Source organism: Misgurnus anguillicaudatus, chromosome 4 (assembly GCF_027580225.2).
Source record: "Misgurnus anguillicaudatus chromosome 4, ASM2758022v2, whole genome shotgun sequence".
In the NCBI taxonomy this organism is placed as follows: domain Eukaryota; kingdom Metazoa; phylum Chordata; class Actinopteri; order Cypriniformes; family Cobitidae; genus Misgurnus; species Misgurnus anguillicaudatus.
The window spans coordinates 28,668,236-28,692,526 of record NC_073340.2 but is presented as its reverse complement, the minus strand read 5'-3'; the positions used below and the strand labels follow the sequence as shown (position 1 = coordinate 28,692,526).

Here is a 24,291-nt window from a genome sequence, read left to right as displayed (position 1 = left end):
AATACATATTACAATGTACCATTTCATGCGGTAAATATATTATTAAATTCAGTTATTACCTTTGGCTTTTTTAATCAAGTTGAAATGATTATCATTTAGGACAGCTGATTTTGTAGGCAATGGGCCAGCATATAATCATAAAATTAATAAAAAATAAAAATAAACATATAAAAGAAGCTTACATATGTGCAAAGGACCCCTTGATTATAACATTGATTATTTTTCTTCATGAAAATGTTATTAATTTCCAACAGAATTAGCACTTTTCTTAGTGGGACATGTTTTTGCCAAAGTTTCAAGAATCAGTGACATGTTTAAATCAGAAAGATTCCAGTAAAGAAGTAACTCTTTAAAAGTATAGTTAAAAGTATTTAAAATTATATTTTTTCCAGTGTAATATAACTTTACTACTTATTGGTTTTTGTTAACTATACTCAGCTTTTCTAAGTAAATTTTACTTGATTATGCAATTGTTACATTTACTTGAAAAACCTGAATGCAAAAACTTGCAAAAGAAAACCTAAGTAAATTATACTCATTATTTTTTCAGTGCAGTGTGAAATCTCAAATCAAAATTTTGATTTCATCAAAACCCCCAAACCCTCCTTACAAGGTGACCAGGTGTACAGCAATTTGGGATCAAGGAAAGAGTTACAATGATGATCCAGCTTCCCCGGAGACTGCTGCTGTGTTTCATAGCTGCGGTGGTAATCGGATCGTTGGCATTATTTGTAGTGTGCATGGAACTGCAGATTCAAATGCCATGGGAAAAACCAACCAGCTTCAACATAAAACACTACAGGTAGAGCTTTACTCATAATACTTTTACGTGCAGTATGCAATAAATGTTTGCTTTTTAACACATTTATGAACAACATTGAAAAGCTGAGAGACGAATCCATATGCAGAAGATTTATTAGTTAAATCCCACAAGGGCAGGCAAACACATCCAAATAGGGCAATCCAAAAACGTAACCCAATAAACCTGTCAAAATCCAGAACATCCATTACATGAAAACAGAAACCATGAACAAGAGACAAATTACAAAAACCATGAACAATTGATAAGACAGGTGTTACACTGCCAATACTTCGCAAATGGTGACATGTTTAAAACCGTTTTTTATAGGAACAAACAGTGGAATGTGAAGCGTGACATGACAAGATTACAAAATAAAAGACTAGAAACAGAACATGATATAAAAAAAATAAGGGCAAAGCTCTAATATTAATGCAGCCAGACCGGTTTCCCGAGTCGTGAAACACGAGTCAGTCCTGAATACCTTTTATTACACCTTGTTACATAAAGTTAAATGACAATTTAAGTTCAGTGCTTGTGAACACCACATGAACTAAATTGTTTAAGTGCACTGTACAAACTCCATGTTTGGTGAATTTAACAATTTAAGTTCAGCCTATGTGGCCACCAAGTTAAGTGAACTTAAATATATACATTTTTGGGAGACCCATTACTTAATTAAATTGAGGGAATGAGTTTACTCAAATGAGTTCAGTTAACTTATTAGGGTTTTCAGTGTACTCAGAAATGGCACCAAATGCACAAAACAATGTACATGCAAACAAAAGTCATCTGTTGTGTAATGCAGAAGATTTAATTATCAGTCAAGGTCAGACAATAAATTCACACTGTTTGGTTTAATGAAGCGCAATAGTCCAATCAAAACAGTGAAGTAAAACTGACGCTGCTGCTTTGTTTCATGAGTTTTGGGCTTTGTGAATCTACCTTTATAAACATTTATGGAAAGCCATTTTTACTTTAATTTGTTGAGTTCTTGATATCAACAATTACATTTTTATTAGTTAAAATATTAATTTTTGATATCAGAAATGGCGTTAGGCATGCAGTTTTATGAGACTTTTAATAATTCGTAAGATATGAATTTTGTGATATCGACAATTAAATTTCCACTAGTTAAATTTTAAATTCTTGATATCACAAATGCCGATAGGCAAGCAGTTTTGACTTTTAATCATTCGTAGGATATGAATTTTGTGATATCATCTTGTGATATCAACTTACATTGATTCTACTTAATTCTTAATATCAGAAATGGCGATAAACAGTTTTGACTCTTAATCATTCATAGGATATGAATTCTGTGATATCGACAGTTCAATTTCCACTAGTTAAAATGCTAATTCTTGATGAATTAGATTTCTACTAGTAACAATTGCAGTTTTTGATATCTAAAATTACACTAGTAACAATTAAAATTATTAATCAACAATTTAGTTTTTATTAGTAAAAATGCACATTCTTGATATCAATTTTTTTTTCACTAATTAAATGTCACAATAGGCCACCATTCAAATTCAGTTGTTGATATTAAAAATTATATTTCTGATCTGAAATTGGAATTTCTGATAACAGAAATACAATTCTTACTAGTAAAAAACTTTATTTTTGATATCAACAATTTAATTGCTACTAGTAAACATTTTTATTTTTGATAACAATAATTTGATTATCACTAGTGACAAAGCCAATTTCTGATATCATGAATGGGATTGTTACTAGTAAGAAATAATGGAAGTCGTTTTAACTTTTATTCGTAGAGTTCTTGATATCAACAATTCAATTTTCACTAGTTAAAATTTTTATTCTTGATATCAGAAATTACATTTCTACTAGTAACAATGGCAATTGTTTATATCATAATTTAATTTCCACTAGTAAAAACTTTCTTGATATTAACAATTGTATTTTCACTAGTTAAATGTCACAATAGGCCACCATTCAAATAACATTTTTGATATCAAGAATTATATTTCTGATCTGGAATTAGAATTTCTGATATCAGAAATACAATTCTTACTAGTAAAAACCTTTATTTTTTTATATCAATAATTACATTGTTACTAGTAAAAATGTGAATTCTTGATATGAAGAATTCAATTTTTACTAGTTGAAATGTACAGATTCTCTAGCAGCTCTAAATAGCTTAGAAAGTAAAAAAATAATCAGCAAGGCAAGACCTGATAAGACAGTATGGACTTCTGGTAAAACTTGTATGGGTTCCAGCACATATGGGTGTGAAAGGAAATGAAGAGGCTGACAAACTGGCTAAACCGGCATTCACAAATTGACATTGAAGTGGCATTAAGTAAAACAGAAATGAAAGTGATAATACCAAATCAAATACAGGAAATTGGTTCAGAGTGAAGAAGATTCGGAAACAGGAAAGATGATGTTTTAGTCACAAGAATGCGTATTGGACATTGTTTATTAAATCAATGCTTACACAGAATTTGTAAACATGAGAATGGAAACTGTGATAAATGTGGGTTAGCTGAAACTGTTAAACATGTGCTTATAGAATGAAAGACACGCTTTAAGAAATATTAAAATCAATGAGCTGACACTTCAGGTTCTCCTAGGAGACAATCAAGAATTTATCACGAGTTATTTATATTTCTAAAGGAAACAGGATTATTTAATAGGATGTAAAACTCCCTTCTATGTAAACTTTTTATATATGAATTTAATTTTTTTTTGAAAGAGTAGATTAAAAGTCCTTTCCAACATGCGCTTCACACTCCTTTTCAGTAGGTGGCGGGAATGCACCTTTTAAGTTGGTTTGTCAACCGCCATTAAATCCTAGAAGAAGAAGACGACTTCCGGTCTAGTCTGAAGCAATGGCGGCGAGCACAGCGAGGGACCGTTGATCCATTCCTAAATGTTTTAATAGTTCTACTAAACACCCATATATCAGTTTCCATTCTTTTCCAATTCATGAAGCGAAGATAATGTGGATCCATGCTATTCGGTGGGATATATGCAAAAGTTTTGTCATTTTGTCGTTGATATCAAGAATTCACATTTTGCACAATTGAGTTTTAATTGCAACAACATCCACCATCATTGTGATAAGTGTTTGAATTTTATCAGCTCATTTGCATTTTAAAGGACAAACCCAAAACGGCACATTTTTGCACACACCTACAAAGTGGCAATTTTAACATGCTATAATAAATTATTAATATGGTGTTTTGAGCTAAAACTTCACATTATGTGCTCTGGGGACACCAAAGATCTATTTGACGTGCCATGGCCCCTTTAACATTTTTACTAATGAAAATGTAGTTCTTGATGTCAACAATAGTAAACATTAGCTTTCTGGTTTCTTCATGATCGTGTTTGCTTACGTTAAGTACAGTATATCATATACCAAACTGGTTGATAAAAGTTATTTTGTACTGGGCAAACAAAGGCAATAGAATCACAAAATTCAATGCTTGTCATGTTTTTAATTCACATCTTTTTGAGTTTATTTCTTTAAAGGGGAAGAGTGTAATTTTACTAGAAGAACAAAAAATCCTAACCCTACAAAAATTCAGCCATTGTTGCCACGACTTCAAACCAATGTTACCATGTTAGGTTAGCATGCTTAAAATAATAGAGGAATGTTTTGATAGAACCACAAAACGCAAAAGGTTTGTTTACATGTTTTGCATATTGAGGTGGAATAAAGTATATTTTTAAAAAGCAAATAAAATGATTTTTAATGTTTAATAAATCATACAGTTTGCTTTCTGTTCTGTCTTTCTTGCTTACAGGTTGTATTACAATAAAAACAACATCCACAACAGTTTGAACTATCAACTGTATTCTGAAAATGAAGAGATCATTGCTGATGATCAACTGTCTTCTGAAAATGAACTGGAGATTATTGAAAAGCTAAGGCAGAATTTGATCAACAAACTATCTTCTCACAATAAACCAGACATTACTGAAGATCTAGAGCGGAATTCAGTTAAACAATCAGATCTTCCAGATCCATCAAAATACACACCACCTCACATTACAAATCTAAACACAAACACTTCCAGAACAGTGCCAGAAAATGGGACAGAAATATTCATCCCAATAAAACCCACTGTGGCAGACTTTTTTGGTGACCAGTATGCTGTGGATGATGTTCCTTCACAAACAGTAAGTGTCAGTTCATAGTGTCTACTGTAGTGTTATAATGGGTTTATAGTGAAATGCACAAGCTTGCATTTAAAACGTTTCATTCAGATTTCAAAACGCATACAGGCTCTTTGCCAGCCAAGAAAGTGTCAGTAAGATGAATGCGACTGGAGAACTTCCAAGTAAATCAAATTTGACCTTAACACAACTTGACATTAGATCAAACAATAGCATGAATTTGAGGCGGGACTATCAGATAAAGGACAAGAGTTTCACAGAAACTACACTTCTGAATTAAATAAAAAAGGTGAAAGCTAAATCTGAAAAGGTTGTTTTAATATGCTTAAACTTGTGAAGGAACACAATAAAATGTAGACACACAACAGGGCCAGTAACTTAGACATTTATTAAAATGAATCTTATGAAATTGATCAGAAATCATGTTTAACTGGAGTGAAAATATCGTCACTATAAATGACTTAATCTCATGTGAAAAGTTCTGTAAGTCACTTTGTACACTGTAAAAAAATCCTTGTTGCACTTATATTTGTAAGTTTAAGCAACTTGAAAGTAAGGAGTTGCTATAAATGATAAAAAATAATGTTGAAATAAAATAATACTATAGCCAAGAAAGTTAAATTGTAAATTCAAGCTGAATACATTAAAAATGTATGTGCAACAAGAATATTTGCTGCCTCAAATTTTAATCAAAAGTATAATTAAATTGGCATTTTCAAGTCATTTTAACTTTTATCTTTTTTTATCTTATACTGTGATAAGTTGCTTTACCTTGCTGAAGTTGAAATAGTTTACCTTAATTCAGCTTTTACACTGTAAAAAGTTACTTTAACTTAAAAAGTGGCACCAGCTAAAGAATTTCACGTTAACAATAAGAATGATCTATAGATCATTCAACAAACAAGAAATTTGAGGGAGTTTGTTATTTAATTTATCTGAAGGATTTTGTGAGATTCGGACCACACTGTAAACCCAGATAAGTTCTAACTCAAAAAAAAATGAAGCAACTGATTGCCCTATTTTCTTAAGTTTGCAAACTTAAAATTTTGAGTACTGACAACTTCCATTCAAATCAAAACATTTTATTTATCTAAACTTAGTTTAAGTCTTATATAAATTAAATTATATACTTAATATAACTTAAATTGTAGTAGTAATGTTACTTAAATCTTTTGTGGCAAATGATTGCCTTTGTTTTTTATAAGTTTTCTGTACTCAAATACTCAACTTTAACATCTTAAAAGTACACTGTAAAACCCAATAAGTCCAGAATACTCAAAATATTTAAGTAAACCAACTACTATTTAATTTTGTTCTCAAATCACAAAAACAAATCATGAGACTTTTAATGTAATACCAGTGAAAGTGTGTTGAGACTGAACTCAGTGCTGACTTTCACAAAGTTTTTGTTTATATGATAAAGGAACACATTATTGACCTACAGCACACTACACTTCTGAACAATGGTAAGCACAAGACAAAAAAAAAATGCAAACTCTTCTACATCTCTAACATAAATAAATGTTTAACACTACTGAGTCTTTTTATTTACTAAAAACCACATAAAATATTACTTAATTTAAAAAATGCTGTCATATTGCGGCCTCATGCAAAGCATGCTGGGAACTGGAACCTCCTCAACCAATCGTGTTGATTTAACTTTAAACTGAAGTAAATTTGCAGTGCCAGACTCTTTCTAAGCTTACCTAGCAAATTGAACTCATCACAACCACCAAACGTTTGTAATTGTTTGCATCCAAGAGCAAATTAATCCGTTTGAAACACGTCTGAGTGCCCGTTCAACGATGACGTCACTTTTTGGTATAAACTGCCACTTGAGGGCGTTTGACATTAAAATATTTAATTATGGTTGAATCTATTTTTCAAGTTTTCTAAATTTTTTAACTTTAGTGTAGTTGTAAAAACTCAGAAAAAGATTTACTGTTAAATTAAATCTATGATAGATGTTGAATTAACTCAAAAATAATAGTTAGCCTAACTTTTTAGGGACGGGGTGTACGCGTCATGATGAAAATATTTTTATTTAAAACACTCAAATAAAACTTAATTTTGAAGAAACTATGATAGAAAATGAACACATACTAGATTATTAATGAATTAAATGTTTTTAACAGATACCTCTAACGGGAATAGCTGCATGATGAAGTGAAACTAAAGGGTTAATAAACACAAACTGAAGCAGTTGTTGTAAAACGTCAGGCGAACGATGATAGATAGCACGAAGATTGTAAAAACTGATTATTTCCCACTATTAATACATTATCTTAAAGGAGTGTAACTACTGTATCATTAAATAATGCACATAAATAAAGTGAGCAAGAGCGCTTAACAATTATATCTAATCAACAGGCACCCGAAACCTAGCTTGCAGGTTGCTCAAACAACAAAATCTAAAAGATTAATACAGTATATAGTAAGCTGTTCATTAAAGGGACAGTATGTAGGGTTTTAAGTGTTTTATTAATCAAAATCAATGTCTTTATTCATAAATATGTCCTCGTTGGTGTCAAATGACCTCTGCCAGTGATCTGACATTTCTTTGTAAGCTTAAAATTTCTTCTCTTTACTTACATTGAACAGGTAAGTCCAAGGAGGCTTCCATGTTGTTCTGCCATACTGATAAACTATAATAGCAGAGAAGGACAAAAAGCACTAGTCTACCAACGCATTTTCATTCAGAACACGTGAACTAGCTGAAACGGACAAGGAGATCAGTGATTACATGACGGCTAGTTGCAACACACATTTGGAAAAGCAAGGCGCTAGAGAGCACTATTCGTTTGAATGCAAAATACAATTTCACCACTAAATGAGGGTAAATCCTACTTATTGTCTCTTTAAGACAAAGTCGCATTATAACAGCTACATTTTGTCTATATTCACTTTTTAATTATTTTCTTTTCTTCAGATTCTTGCATTCAAGCCGTTTGAAAACATATGCCAAAACGTTTTACAGACCAACCACAGGAGCGGTGATGCTCCTGGCTGCTCTTCATACGTGTGATCAGGTTAGCTTTTGTCGTTGAAATGCGTCTTAAAGGGATAGTTCACCCAAAAATGAAAATAATGTCAGTAATGACTCATTCTCATGTCGTTCCAAATTTGTAAGATCTTGGGAACACGGTTTAAGATGTTTTAGATTTAGTCCGAGAGCTTTCTGACCCTTCATTGAAAATCTACGTACGGTATACTGTCCGTGTCCATGAATGTGTTGAAGCATCAAAAATACATTTTGGTCCAAAAATAACAAAAAATACGTAATATGTAAAACTTGTGCACGAGACTAAAGTCACGTGACTGCAGTGACGCGGTTGACGTATTATTCTCAGACATGTTTGTGAAGCTCGGGTGCATCAGCTGCGTCGTACGTCAGCCGCATCACTGCAGTCACGTGACTTTAGTTTCGTCCATGCGCTTCACAACAGCACCGGAAGAGAAGACAAAGCTGAATAAAGTCGTTTTTTTAGACCAAAATTTATTTTCGATGCTTCAACACATTCTAACTGACCCACTGATGTCAACACATTACAAATTGCCTTTATATAGATTGGTGGTCTACATTTACAATAATTTAATGATTAATAGCAAGATTTATGCGTGTTTAATGACATGACGATGTCGAGGTGGAGAGATTTAGAAGCATATTGGAGGCACCCAAGTCTGCACTCGATGCATCCTTGATATATCAAGAACACATCCGGGTATTTTCAAATTGCGTTCTTGACAATTAGAATTGAACTTTGATAGTTAATGATGACATAGAGCGAAACAACAAGGACGCAAGATCGCTGAAGAACGCAAATTGAGAAACAGCCAAGTACATACTAAAGACTCACCTAACTGGCTGTGTTGAAGTCATGTGACTCTGACTTAACATACCACGATGACCATAAATTCTGTTTACAATAGTGCATTATCTTTAAGTTTGTAATTATTTTCTGTTATTGCCAGGTTGATGCTTACGGGTTCATGACTCCAAACTGGACTTCATTCTCGGACCACTACTATGACAAAAAGAGAAAGCCTGTCATTTTTTATGCCAATCATGACATGCGTATGGAGCTGAAGTTGTGGAAGCAGTTGCATGAGGCCGGACTGATAAATCTCTTCACACGTTACTGAGAACGCTCTGTACAAGGTGTTTATTTAAACTAAAAAGTTTTGCATTTGGCCACAGGATAAACTTCTTGTTCTTCTTTTAAAACCTTTATTTGGGATTTCTGCTTCAAAAGGTGAAGATCAGACATTGTTTAGTTGTTTCATGGGGAACTGATATGTGCCTTATCTCAGTAAATGATCTATGCGAAAGACACAGAATCAACCAAAGAGGTTATTTTAAAAAGATTTTTTATAAGATTACCATTTTTATTGTGGTATATGAATGTAAGCATTCGTAGATGGTCTATCCATAATGTCCTTGTTGCGTCAGGCGTGGAGATCTATATGTAGGGTTTTCTGTTTTATGGAGGACTTATATTTAAGCTTTAAAGTGCAATATCTTAAATTCATTAAACAAGCTGTTTGAATTGAAATATGAATTGTTTTGATCTGTTCTGCTCAGTTTGGTTACACCGTAAAAAAAATGTTGCACCCCTAAATTGTTTATTGTAATTAAATTGGCTTTGTTAGTGTAAAAAAAAAAATGTGAAAGTCATTTCAACTTCATTTTTTTATTTTGGCCAGTAAAGAATTAATATAACTTATGTTAAAATAAGTTAAAACAACGTATAAACATTTGTAAATATAACTTAAAATCAATTTTGCTTTTAACTTTAATTCTTTAAAATAGGTTAGGAAATGTCAACTTTTGTTACTGAGTTACAGCAACTGGTCAAAATTTTAAACAGTAAGTTGTAATGACTTTAAAGGCCAGTTTGATTGTACTTTAAAATGTAAGGCAACATTTGACTGTAACTGACTTCAACACTTTACTACCAAATCAATTTTAAACTATTACTTCTGGTTGCTTTTAACATGCTTTTAACTTTTCACTTTTATATGAAGGAGTAAATTATTTTTGGTAACAGATACAAAATCACAAATGATCAGACAATGAAAGACGACACTGAACATGACAGTGTGGTGTATTTGGGTTGTATTTAAAAATAAATCTTTTGAAGATGTGTTGTTGTTTATAAAATTTGTGCTTGTTTTTTTTTCCTCAAACCGCTGTGGCTTTTTCAGTGGAAGATTATCTAAAACATTAAGGGGCAGATAAAAAATAAAAGTTGAAATGTGAACTTGTAAATCCAAGTTGATTACATTGTAAGTGCAAAAAAAAAATGTACAGTGGCTTTTTCTACCTTATGAAAATTATAGTGCAGGCAAAGTAATATAATATTCGGTCATTACTCATGTCAGTACTTGCTCATTTACCGTTTGACGTGGCAGGATAAGTCTAAGAGAGGGTAACTTAAAATATGTGGAAAAAACAGCTAAAGACAATTTTTTGTAGTTTTTTGTTTTCTACATAAATCATGCTACATAATGTAAAGAATATTGTGTGAAAAATAACCTTGCTATATTTACATTGACTAAGATCATGTCACAAATTTAAATGTCAATGTGAAATCAGTGATTGAAATCAAACTTTTTTTTTTTGATTTCCTAATCTCATTAATTCATTATGAGATGTTAGCCGGGTCATAGTATAATAACATTAAATGTATGCTATATGTATTAATAGTTTGGTGTAAGGGTTTGTATTATTATACAAACGTTGCTTTCTGTTCCCCTTGAACTCTTTGGGGTGGTTTCCCGGACAGGGATTATCTTAAACCAGGACTAGACCTTAGTTTAATTAGATAATATAACTAGTTTTAACAAACATGCCTTACTAAAAACATTACTTGTGTCCATTTTGAGGCAAAACAAAGGGCACTGATGTTTTTTAAGATATATCAGTGCAAGTTGTTTTCAGTTTGGACAGCTCTTACATTTATTTTAGTCTAGGACTAGTCTAATCCGTGTACGGGAAACCGCCCCTATAACAGGTAAACCTTTGTTCAGATGAACTGATTGTCACTTTTATGTTGCATTTGACAGACGCTTTTATCCAAAGCGTCTTAGTGCATTCATGCTATAATTTGTTTGAATTCTTTGTGGTTTTAACCCATGGTTGGGTCAAAGGGTTCAAAGATTGAACCCATGGCATTTTTGCTGCTGATGTTCTACCAACTGAGCTACATGAATACTTTAATATTTTAATAGGCTATGTGCAATAGCTGATAGTGAGACTAATTATTTAATCATATCATTATTTTACTTAATATCTTTTTTCCTGTGGTTATGTTTACTTCAGTTTCTTTAATATAGGCAAATAGAGCTGCAGGAAAGCTTTTAAGCATGTTTCAAAAGTAAGGCATGTTGTCACACTATGGGGCGGTTTCTCGGATAGGAATTCAACTTGTCCTAGCCTAAAACAAATGTGAGAGCTGTCTAATATGAAAACAACAGGAACTGTAACAAGTAAACGGTACAGTATGTCTTTTAAAATTAGTTATCATTCATTTAGCAAGATCTGACATGTAAACATACCATGTTTGCAGAAAGAAACAACACTGATGGCAGCAACTATGTCTGCTTAGATGACAGCTGTCATCTGTTAAACTAATACATGTTTTACATGTTCAAATGTTTGAGCCATGTGAATGTATTAGCAATATAGGATATCCACCATGAACTCTGATAGGAATCCTGGTTGTAAAATTACACCAAAGTACATTAACCAAGGTCTAAAAGTCCCACAATAGTCTTTAAGTCTTTTATTTTTGTAAGATGTCAAAATAAATCATTGGTGTCCTCACAGTATGTATGTGTATGTGAAGTTTTAGATCAAAGTACCACATAGATAATTTATTATAAAATGTTTTATATGCCACGTTGTATGTGTGAGCAAAAATGTGCCGTTCTGGGTGTGTCCTTTTAAAAGCAAATGAGCTGATTTCTGCACGTAATGGCAGTGTGGTGGTTGAATAGTGCAGATTAAGGGGCGGTATTATCCCCTTCTGACATCACAAGGGGAGCCAAATGTCAGTGACCTATTTTTTCACATGCTTGCAGAGAACGGTTTACCAAAACTAAGTTACTGGGTTGTTATATTTTCTAGGTTGATACAATCATTGGGGACCCAATATTATCACTTAAAGCTCCACTGTGTAGTTTTTTGAGTTAATCCTTAGCAAAAACCCATGTGTTCTTTCAAAAGTATGTGCTCATTCGTGTGTAATTACTTCCACCTACTAATCAAAATATTCTCGTAAGTGTAGAATTTGCTATTTAGCAGAGATGGGACCAAGTCACACATGTGCAAGTCTCAAGTAAGTCTCAAGTCTGAACCTTCAAGTCTCAAGTAAGTCCCAAGTATTTTTTGTCTTGGGCAAGTCAAGTCAAGTCAAGTCACAGGCTATATCAAGTCAAGTCAAGTCCTGTAGTAGGTCAAGTCAAGTCCAAGTCAAGTCACCTTATTATTGTAATTTTACCTGCAGAATCTGATCTCAATAAAGTGAAAAGACAAGATATACAGTAAATAACTAACAGTTAATTACAATCATTTGGATTTCCATTGTAAATATTCATGTTCAGTAAAATACATCATGGAATCAAACAAAATTGTAACTTCATAAATTATTTATTTTTCACTTCTGCCAACCTTGTTTGAAATGTTTGAAATTTTCAACATTGAGTCCATAAAACAAATAACAGCTTAACATCCAACAGACTCCTCTCTGAACACCTCCCTCTCTCTCTCTCTCTCTCTCTCTCTCTCTCTCTCTCTCTCTCTCTCTCTCTCTCTCTCTCTCTCAAACATAGTTTACGCACACACACACACACACACACACACACACACACACACACACTCTCTCTCTCTCTCTCTCTCTCTCTCTCTCTCTCTCTCACACACACACACACACAAACTCTCTCTCTTTCTCACTCACTCACACACGCTCTCTCTCTCTCTCTCTCTCTCTCACACACACACACACACACACACACACACACACACACACACACACACACACTTGTGTAATGCTCTGACTGCTCAAGGCTGCGCCCAGAAAAACAAGCGCGTCGCACCGCGTGCGCGTCTCTTCCGTTCGTGCGCCTACATTTGAAATAACGAACTTGACGCAAAAGACGCTTACAAACTTAGAAAAAGTAGCCAAGTCTCATACCGCTCAGATCAAAATTATTTTGCCCACATTTGTCCCCAACACGGTATAATGACTCATCATTGATGAGGGTTAATGGCTACTTTAGCGATTATTACATTAGCTATCTACCAACTAACCAGACATTAAAAAAATGACAAGCACTTACTATGGCTCTTCAAATGACGGACAAAATTGGAGGTTGTCACGTGGCTGCCCGTGATTTTAATGTTGCATGTCTTGCAATGCACTGTTCATCTTTTGACATCTTGTTGAAGCCGAAAGCGATGACTCTCGGTACCCCTCCGGCTGACATGTTGATATCTGATCTAAGTGGGCGTGGCGTGCGTAAGGTACGAGAGCTGATAGAGACAGAGCGCCGTTATGCAAATTTGAAAACCACGCCCACCGGGGGGGAAAGCGATCCAACCGTCTCCATTGACTTTGTATTGCGAGAAGCCGCCTCCTTGTCATTTCTGGCTTATAACAAAAAACTGAATAATGCCTAAAAGCTGCTGTGTGACAATATGTACAGCTAACAAGCCAAAGAACCCAGAAATAAGTTTTTATAAGCTGTCGAGCCGTAAAACCCAGCCTTTAAGGAGAATAAAGTGGGTCGCCGACTGCGTTTCCCCCTGGTGGACGCAGTTCTACTAGAAGTACTATGAAAAGTTGCCTGTATCAATTTTTGTGTCTTTAAACGCTCGGTTTTTGGGGTCGACAGCTTATAAAAACTTATTTACAGATTAAACTTAAAAACAGAATAATACCTAAAAGCTGCTGTGTGACAAGGTGTACATCTAACACGCCAAAAAAATAAATAAATGATTTTTTGTAGGCTGTCGACTTCAAAAAACGAGCGTTTAGACACAGAAATGGAAACAGGCAACTTTTCATAGTACTCCTATTAGTAAAACTGCGTCCAATAGGGGGAAACGTAATCGGCGATCCACTTTATTCTCCTTAAAGACTGGGTTTTACGGCTCGACAGCTTATAAAAACTTATTTCTGTGTTCTTTGGCTTGTTAGCTGTACATATTGTCCCAAAGCAGCTTTTAGGCATTATTCAGTTTTTTGTTATAAGCCAGAAATGACAAGGAGGCGGCCTTTTGCAATACAAAGTCAATGGAGACTGTTGGATTGATTTCCCCCCCGGTGGGCGTGGTTTTCAGGTTGTGACGCGCTGCGCTCTGTCTCTATAGTGTCGTGATTCAGTCATGACAACGCCATTCTTAGCCAGCTGCGTCAACTTTATTTTTTAAAATTATTTATATATTTTATATTCAAACTGAAAACATGATGTGATTAACACTCAAGTCATTCAAGTCATCGTGTCTCAAGTCAAGTCAAGTCCCGAGTCTTTAACTTCCAAGTCCGAGTCAAGTCTCAAGTATTTTATTTTTTGTCAAGTCAAGTCACAAGTCACAAAAATAGCGACTCGAGTCGACTCGAGTCCAAGTCACCAAGTCACAAGTCCCCATGTCTGCTATTTAGAATACATACGGGCGAATCCATGTTGTGCCTCCATCTTTGAAATACATTCACCGACGAGGCACATTCCTGAAATTCAAGCTCCACCTTTCGCGCTTTCAGACTACAATCATGCTGGCCGCTAGCTGAAGCCTCCGAGGTTGCATTTGTAGGCGAAATACGTCATCAAGACAGTCTTATTTCAGAATATTAACAATTATAAAGCTGACAATTATTTTTAGTTAATCGTAAATTTATGTAATATGCTTATGACATGCGAATGTAATGCTCAGTTAACTTAAATAAACCAGGCTTGATGACATATGCAGCCTGCATATGCGACTTGCGTAGACTGAAATCCTTTGGATTTTACAACAGCCGCATACCGTGATGATCCCCCGATCTAATGCTTTGATTTGAAAACCTGTTGAAGACCTATTCTCTAGGACATTAAAACAAGTCGCCAAGGAAGCAAAAAAGAGATTTAAAATTACAACGCAACAGGAAAAACAACAAGACCAAAGTCAATATTGGAGTATTGTTAGTTTTCCAACATCATGAGGCTCAAGGGACACCGAAGTTGCCAACTTTCTATCTTCTCCACAGGTAGTTCAGCATATTCGTTTAAATCTATACAGTCTATGGTTTAAACTCAAAGTTTTACAGTTCCTTGGCTAACTATAGCATGGTTATGTATAACACTTGTTAGTGTAAACGCGCATGAGGATTAATGTGTTCGAACAGCCACACGCCGTCTCTCTGCCCATTTATGTAATCCGAGGTACTATTATAATTTTTTTACATCTTTTCTGACCTCTAACACAAAGCCTTTCATTGATACAACTAAAGCATCTGATCTGTGCGTCTTCGTTAGTTTAATTTTACAAGCGTGTGAAAGTTGCGTGATCTTATTTCACCAATACCAGAGAAAGCTCTTACACATACACGGATTAAACATTGTGTAACATGTTTACTTAAAACACAAGCATCCATTTAAACCCGTCATTACTCCCGCTCATGTTTAAATGACAGGAGAAGGACTCGTCCACAGACCATCCCCTCAGTAATCTGGAGAGAAGCGGTTGAAAATGGACAAAAAGAGACGGATTTAAATACCAGTTGTAAACGTGTCTCTCTCATCCACTTGTGATCCGATCGACGAAAACACATCTTAATACCAAGTGTAACAGCCCCTGGGATATCTTTCCTTGCGTCAATGAAAAAGGAGTGTCTAAGCTACGTTTATGGGTGCTTTTTGTATGTGATTTAAAGTGGACATATCATGAAAATTTGACTTTTCCATGTTTAACATAAATCTCTGTGCTATGACGGATCACAGACAAATGACACTATAAATTGTTCATTATTTTTCATCGCTTTTGCTTAGTACTGGAAGCCACGTTAACCTTGGCATGACACGGCCACCGAGTGGGGGGGGGGCTAGAAGGTAATATTCAGTTGGTTGTCATATAGAATTTTACAGCTAGATGGGAGTAGATCCAACACAGTGGAGCTTTAAAAATGGAAAAAGTCAGATTTTCATGATATGTCCCCTTTAAAGACTGATGTACAGGTGTGTTTACGTGTAGGCCCAGCAGAGGGAGCTGACGATCCGTCACGTATGCTTGGAAGCATGCTTAACTCTTTCACCATCAGCGTGTTTTTTTTAAAGTTGCCACCCATTTTTAGTTTAATGCCTTACAGAAAAATTATCTTCTTTAAATAAACATAAAATATCAAGTGAAAGAAAAGACCCTCGTGTTTTAAAAAAAACTAATTTCATCCTACCTTCATTTGTTCTCTTATCACCTTTCAAATTTTCAGATAAAAGGAAGAATTAACTCAATGGAAGAATATACGGGTGTGAGGCGTTTGGAAAAATAGGTCCACAAGTTTACAACAAATGGTAAAACACCTGTTGGAAAGCATCTTTTGCAGCGATTTTTGTGTGAGCATATCCGTGAACACCCCTGAACACTCGGTGAGTTTCACGTCTTTGTAAACGAAAGTTTAATGCATTTTAGGAAGGATTGTTCCAGTGCACATATACGCCCATTATAGAGGTGGGAGGTGAAACAACAAACACCCGAAAATTCTCGGGGCAGCCGCATATGTCGAAATGTCAGTCAAAACCGTTCTATTTCATCATAACCAATCTGAAAACAGGGCTTTAAGTGTAAAATACTGAACTTGTCCTTTAAGAGCATGTCGCTACAAAAACCATAAGGCGCGCTCTACTTAACAGCTAGGATAACGGAATGCGTGATCAGATTTCTCATCTGCATCTCACGTCAATCATATCATTGTTGTCACCATGCGATCAGTTAATCTAGATTCTTTGAAGTGTTCGTCCAGAGAAGAGATGTCATGGCGGTGACTAGGGCTGTCACGATGCTGACATTTAATTGCCTAATAAATTGTGACCATTATGACGATTAATTTATTATTATTTTTTTTTAGTTTTATTGCTTTGACATTTAATTCTAATATTTTTGTTTGTTTGTTTGTTCACACATTGTTGTGATATTTCACTTAAATCTTTTGCCAGGTTTACCCGGCAGTAAATATTAATGCACATGACACGTATTTAAAAGTAATTATTTAATGAATATATCTTTCAAAAACGGAAAATTCTTCATAAAAATAAACACAATAAAGTGTCAAAATGCAATCAAAATAAACGGACTATATCAGAACAGTTTTACCTGGCAGTTAATACTGCTTATCAAAGTTTTTTGCATATTTTTTAAATGTTGTTTTTTCCACTGTATTAAAAGGCTTTGCAATGTATTGAGTTACACTGTCAGGTAAGGAGCGCCATCTGATGCTGTCTCATTTATACATGCGCTGCAGCTCCCCCTTGTGTTTTTTTAAGAAATGTGCAATCATTGCGGTGATCTGAAATCATCGCGATGAGGTCAAACAATTGTGATGAGACGATTATTTAGTCATTGTGACAGCCCTAGCGGTGACTTAAAAAAAATCCTAAATAAATCAGAACAGAAACACATTTTTTGGTCCCAAAAAATGTAGGCTATAATATGAAAAATGTATGTATTTGTTAGTTTAGTGCAAGGTTTTCATAGAAAAAGGTATTTAAGATAAGTTTAAAATTCACTTACTGTTGTAAAATAATGTTTAAAATAGATAATAGATTTTTTAAGTATTGTATTATATAATACAATTTAAACGCAGTACATATACAGATATATTGTGTTTTTATGTAAGGGATAATGTAGAGGCAGCCGGTAGTTATTGGGAAATAAGCCCCGACAGTGGAGGGCCTTGTATCACACTGAAGGGGCTTATTTCCCAATAACTACCGGCTGCCTCTACATTATCCCGCTTATTACACGGCTACTTGCCACATAAGAAAAAAAACTGGACATGAATATGAATTTGAAACATTTTATTGGCATATTTGTTTTAAATTAACATTTTTATCCTTCCGTGAAACTTTGCACAGATGCATAAAATTATGGTAATACCTTATTAAGATCCTCTGCTTCATACTTGTCTCCATTTTTTTCTCTTTTAGCCAGTCTTTGAGAAGTTTAAATGCCCATTCTGTATTTTTTTGTGTGTTGGCTTCGTAGCTGTCATGCTCTATTTTGTCAAGTTCAGTCTGTGTCTTGTCGTGGTTGTCGAGTGTTTGTCACAAGATTGCGCCAAACAGACAGCAATCTTTATTGATCTTTATTGGCGCGGAGCGATTTTACTCGTGCAAGTAGTGCCGGCTATGCGTTATTATTTTGGAGCGGTTATTATTTGAAAAGAACGAACCTGCAAATGTCTCAACTGACCAATCAGAATCAAGCATTCCAGAGAGCCGTGTAATAAGTTAAAATAACTCTGCAGCCCTCTGACAAGATGTCCATCTCAGAAACGTTTGTGTAATTTAGTCGCAATAGTATTTTGTAATTTGATTTGTTCATATGTGCGTGTTTACTGCCTCCCTTGTAACTGTGGAAACAAACATTTATTAATCTGCTTCATGTGATGTTAAACATTTAAAGTGACGCACAAAATCTATTAATATCATTAAAATATGAAATGAAAATGATGATGCTGATTGATTGATTTAAAAGGTTTTTATGACAGTTAAAAAGTCCCAACCTTTGCTTTAACCTGTTAGTTTAGATTCCGAAATTTAAGTTGCGATTTGAAACCATAAATCACTATAAAATGTTTCAGATTCCTGAGTCACCACATTGATGGGCTTGCCCAGGGCATAGGCGGAATAGGCAAATGCTAAGGGCGCCGCCGACCCCTTGGGGCGTCCGTGCGCCCAAATTATTATTTTTTTAATATATGTATATAAACATTTAACTATAAATATTTATATATTTTATAATATAAATATTTTGCACAAGAAAACAGCAGTTATTAATGAATTATTAGTAGCTCGGAAGATCGTGCTTGTTAAATAGCTCTGTGGCTATACTGCACTGAAGCGGCAGTTTAAAATATAAACCCAGAATTCAGCGAACGTCAAGAACAAGAAAACGGAAACAACAATCCGACAGAGACGCGGAATTTACATAATGTTACACAGACCATGTTTAAATTTCAATGTTTCTGCACAGAAATACCAACTTGTTCACTTTTTTTGATATTAATAAGCTGCGCATTGGAGTGCTGGCCGCAGTGCTGAAGACGCGCTCGGACGGAGTACTGGTGGCAGCACAGATATTTACGTGCAACCTATTGGAAACTATTATTCGTTATTATATAATTATTATTCGTTATTTTACTTTATTACTTCCACTTAAGAAGAGTTCTGCACTTTTTATTTCAATATTTCTCTTTATATAAATACTATTTTGTACTTAAATCTATAATTTCATTATTTTACTAACCCAACTAACTCATCTGCACATTAGGGGAAAAGTATATAGCTTTCTTCCCCTTTGAGAAGAGTTCTGCACTTTTAAACTTAAAAAAAAATCTCTTTACAAAAAACTTTTTTCTTCTATTTAAAAGCTGTAATTTCGTTATTTTACTAACCCAACTAATGACTCCTCCGCTTTCCAATAGATTGCACGTAGATATCTGTGTATATGTGCCATCACGCGTCTTCAGCACCGCGGGGAGCAGCCAACACTCCAATGTGCAGCTTATTAATACCAGACAAAGTTGGTATTTCTGTCCAGAAACATCGAAATTTATACATGGTGTAACGTAATTTAAATCCCGCGTCTTGTCCTTATTGTTTTTTTCTTGTTCTTGACGTTCGCTGAATTCTGGGTTTATATTTTAAACTGCCGCTTCAGTGCAGTATAGCCACAAAGCTATTTAACAATGAGCACAATCTCCCGAGACACTACAACATGCTACACTGTTAAACCTTACCAGGCTTTTTAGGAGTAAATTACTGGCAACACTGTTGCCAGCTAGTTACTGTACAGCATCTGTAACGGTGACTTACTGGCAACAGTGTTGCCAGTCTAATACTGGTCCTATGACAATACAGGGAATGACTGGCACCAGTGTTGCCAGTAATTTGCTGTCTCTGTACCATTACGGTGTCTTACTGGCAACAGTGTTGCCAGTTTTATACTGTAGGTTAGGAATTACAGTTGATGACTGGCAGCAGTGATTTCAGTTAATTACTGTACGGTACCACATGCTTCAGGTATATAATACTGTATAGCATATGAAATGCCGTACTCATTGTGGTACTCTAAAACTTTTGAAAGATTCTTTTTTTATGTTACTTTATTAAAAAGGGAGAAATAACCCCAAAATATTAAGACAAATACACTTTATTACTGTGGCAAAAGATGTCAGGATCAGAGGACGGATGAACCCAATCGCAGACGAAGTCGGGGAAAACAGAAAACACTTTATTTACTAACATATAACAAAACCCACGAGGGTGTACACGACATGAAACACCGTAAGCAGATAGATAATACTAAACTTGACTAGATAACTTGGCTAGATAACCACATGAACACGAGAACAAAACAAAACAAACCTGCACAGAATTAAGGACACAATGACATTATATAGAAAAAAACAAACAAGATAACGAGGGGGAACAGGTGATGGGAGAAAACCAATAATTACGAATAAGCAGGAGAACGAGGGGGCGGGGACAAGAGACAAGACACCGAAGGCACATGACCCAATAAACAAGGCACGAACCTCCACATAGAGCAGGGATGGGCAACTTCGGTCCTGGAGGGCCAATGTCCTGCAGAGTTTAGCTCCAACTTGCCTCAGCACACGTGCGTTAGAGTTTCTAGTATGCCTAGTAAGACCTTAATTGGCTGCTTGAGGTGTGTTTAATTATGGTTGGAGCTAAACTCTGCAGGACACCGGCCCTCCAGGACCGAAGTTGCCCATCCCTGACATAGAGCATGAGACTGCCAGAACTCCAAATTTCATAATACAAAACAAGACACCTTGGCAGGATCCTGACAATAGATAAATACATAACACAAGGAATCACAAAATTAAACTAAACAGAACTAATTTTCTGTAGAATTGGCAAAATAAGATAAGATAACAAAAAGCAATAATATAAACAAAGAACACTGCCACTGCGTGACAGTTAAACCCAAACTAACAAAATCATACTCCAAAACAATGCAATCAAATAACATTCAGGTTATTTATTGGTAGTGTGACACATAGCAAAAAAAAAAAAAAACACATTTGGCAAATTGTGTGGTTTACTTTCAGTGTATTAGACAAATTCTTTTAAGACACTTAACAAAATCATGTCAAATCCCACCCTCAAAAAAAAAAAAAAAAAAGATCTCCGTTGTCACTGTTGACCCTCAGGTTATTCCAAACCTGCAGTTATTCAACATAATTTGAATGACCTTCTTGTATTCTTACAATTCAAGGATTAACAAAAATGCTTCATATAACATGAAGTAGAAACCAGAAATTAGGATCTGTTTTTTGCACAGGCCTATTAAGGGGTAATGGTGCCACATGGTGATCAACAGTAAAAATTACAAATTTTACCTTTTTGCAAAAGGAAAAACCATCATCAATCAAAAATTGCTTTGCAATCAAAAATGTTGCTATAATGGAAGTCAATGTGGCAAAAATGACCACAAACCATAAATGAGGAAGGAAAAAAATTTAATCTGATGCTGCACAAAAACTAAAAATTCATCAAAGCCAATGTTTTTTTCTAATCGTTGAAATGCCCAAGGCTGTGAAAAGGATTTTTAAAAAATCCAGTCCAAAATCACTTTTTATATTGAAAATAAGTCATTTTGTGTTTTTTCCAAATACTTATTTGGGAAGTTCACTTATAAACTTTTTAAAGGGTTACAATCATGGAATTTTTATAAATATTTGGTAATTTTGATCAGTATTGAGGTTGATTAACAGATTAATATTTTTTTATATTAATCTGATACATTTTTACAACAGTTTCATTTAGTGGCATTTTTGGCCACGAACAACAGGAAAGGGCAGTGAATTTGAACAATGCACAAGGGTTAACGTTGATAGGAGATGCTGAAAACTTGCTAATCAGGAAGCTATTTGGAACCTTAACTTTATGTGTTTTAAAGACACTCACAAATGTTTTAACAGTTTACTTACTCATTTTCAGCTTTTAAACATACAAATCCACTATTATATTGTTCAACACAGCACGAGCAAACAAACAAACAAGATTATCAAGGCAAATCGGTGACACCTGCACCTGTGTATGTGTGTGTGCCAGTAATTTACCAGATAATATTACAGTTATTTTCCTTAATTGGTGCAAAGAGTAATTCACTGTAGTTTATTATTAGTGCAGCATAACTGCACCTCATATCACAGTAAAATACCTTTCACCAATGTTAAAGCTAAATACTGCCAATTTTACAGTTATTTACCCAGAAATCTACAGCAAGGGTTAACAGTGTACTAATAATTCATTAATAAGAGCTGTTTTCTTGTACACAATTAAATATTTTAAGTTAAATGTACAGTGTTAAAACATGTAAAAAAGACAAGATTTTAACAATGTCAAGATCAAATGCCTGAGATACAGGGTATTGTGTGTATGTGTTCGTGTGCGTGTGTTTGTGTTTCCAAAATATTTTCAAAATAAAGAAAAACAAGACAAAGCTGTGCAGTTTGTTTCTGTGTAAGTTTATGAACAAAATGATTGGAACACAATTGTGATTCTGTGATTCTAAAGGGCACCAGGTGAAATCTTGCCTAGGGCAGCAAATTGGCCAGGGCCGGCCCTGGGCTTGCCCCTCTATAAACGGATGTTTCCTTTACCTGTCTCACGCATCTTCATCTCTCTCCTTTCATGCAGGAGATTAAGGAGCTGAAAGAGTTAATGAGTGCTACTGAAAAGATCTGCAGGGAGAAATTAATCGAAGAAAAGAACAAAAGGAACAAGGAGATTACAGTAAAAGGTCAGAAGAGTTCAACGTAATGTATCTGTCTACACAATTGCCATTCAATGGTATCCATTTCGGTCTTGCCTGACTGAAGCATGACAAAACTTTTTTGCTATTTTTCTCTCTGTCCTAAAAGACCACAATAAATACTACTATGCCTGGCCTGTCGACACCCTAAAACCAGGGCCGGATTAACCATATGGGCAACTGGGCAATTGCCCAGGGGCCCAAGACCTCCAAGGGCCCAGGGCAGCAAGGGCACGAGCAACATACTGTATCTTGGTAATCTCCCGCTCGCCGCTTTATATTAAACAAACTGTCAACACGGGCTTTTGCGTTGCAAAGAGAGACGCTGCGCTTATTACTTTGAACGTGAGTTGAGAGCGGTTGAGTCTCATGCAGACTGACCAATGAAGAGAGGGCCTCAGGTTAAGACCCTCTCCTCATTGGTCAGTCCGCATGAGGTGGGTCAAAGGTTCGCCAAGCATTACGTGACGCAAGGCTTTGGTACAACAGAAAAAACGAGACACGGAGAAGTCGGAGCGCGAAGGAAAAGGACATCAGAAACGCAGAAAATGTAAAGTATAAACAATGGTGTAGTCTACGTGATACGCAGGTATCTGCGCGATCCGATCGGCGTATGAATTCAAATTACTATAGCGGCGCAAAAGTGACTGGGGAGCAGAGAACCCACAGGCGAGTGACAGCAAAGTAGCGCGAGAGCGATTCCAGTTATCACATGAAGAAATCTGCTTTGAATCGCTCTCGCGGTACATTGACATAATTTAGAGGTCTGCTTAGCGCCACATGAAGTCGAACCTGCAGTGTAGCTGCTCACGCGACACTGTAAACAAACCGACCATGTGGAGAGTTGAACGAGTGGAGCAGTGCACAACATAAAATCCGGAGAGTTAACAACGCACATGTGTGAGTAAACAACATTTAAATCATCAATCCAGTTTGGATTACTTTATCTGGAGGTAAGGCTCCAATGAAATAAAATAAGCCCGTGTATATGTCCTGATGGTTTTTAGCTGCCTTCCAGCATGTTTGCCACAGTGTTAAACTTACTTTCCCTGTGTTCATTTATATATCTACGAGTACGTTCAAGATGTAGCCTATATGATCTTAAACTTCTGTGAGGAAATTCATGTCTGCGTTGATGTTCAGTTCAGACTTCAAATTAAAGATCATTTTCTTCACTTTGGTTTGGGGGTCTAATATTAGGCTATATGATGGTCTTGTAATAATAATTAAGTAAAAGCCTATTTTCATTTTTAGACAATGCTTGTATATGCAACAAATAAGCTTTTTATATCAATGACTA

General features: G+C 35.2%; 1 protein-coding gene across 1 annotated transcript in view; it reads left to right on the top strand.

Moving 5' to 3' along the window:
• The window catches only part of LOC129421129 (alpha-N-acetylgalactosaminide alpha-2,6-sialyltransferase 2-like), a 64,093-nt gene that overhangs the window by 4,538 nt on the left and 35,264 nt on the right, over positions 1-24,291 (top strand). Inside the window, exons 2-3 of the mRNA XM_073867126.1 lie at positions 551-802; positions 4,579-4,954. Coding sequence (XP_073723227.1) covers positions 657-802; positions 4,579-4,954 — 522 coding nt within the window. The 5' untranslated portion in view covers positions 551-656. The remainder of the gene's footprint in view (positions 1-550; positions 803-4,578; positions 4,955-24,291) is intronic.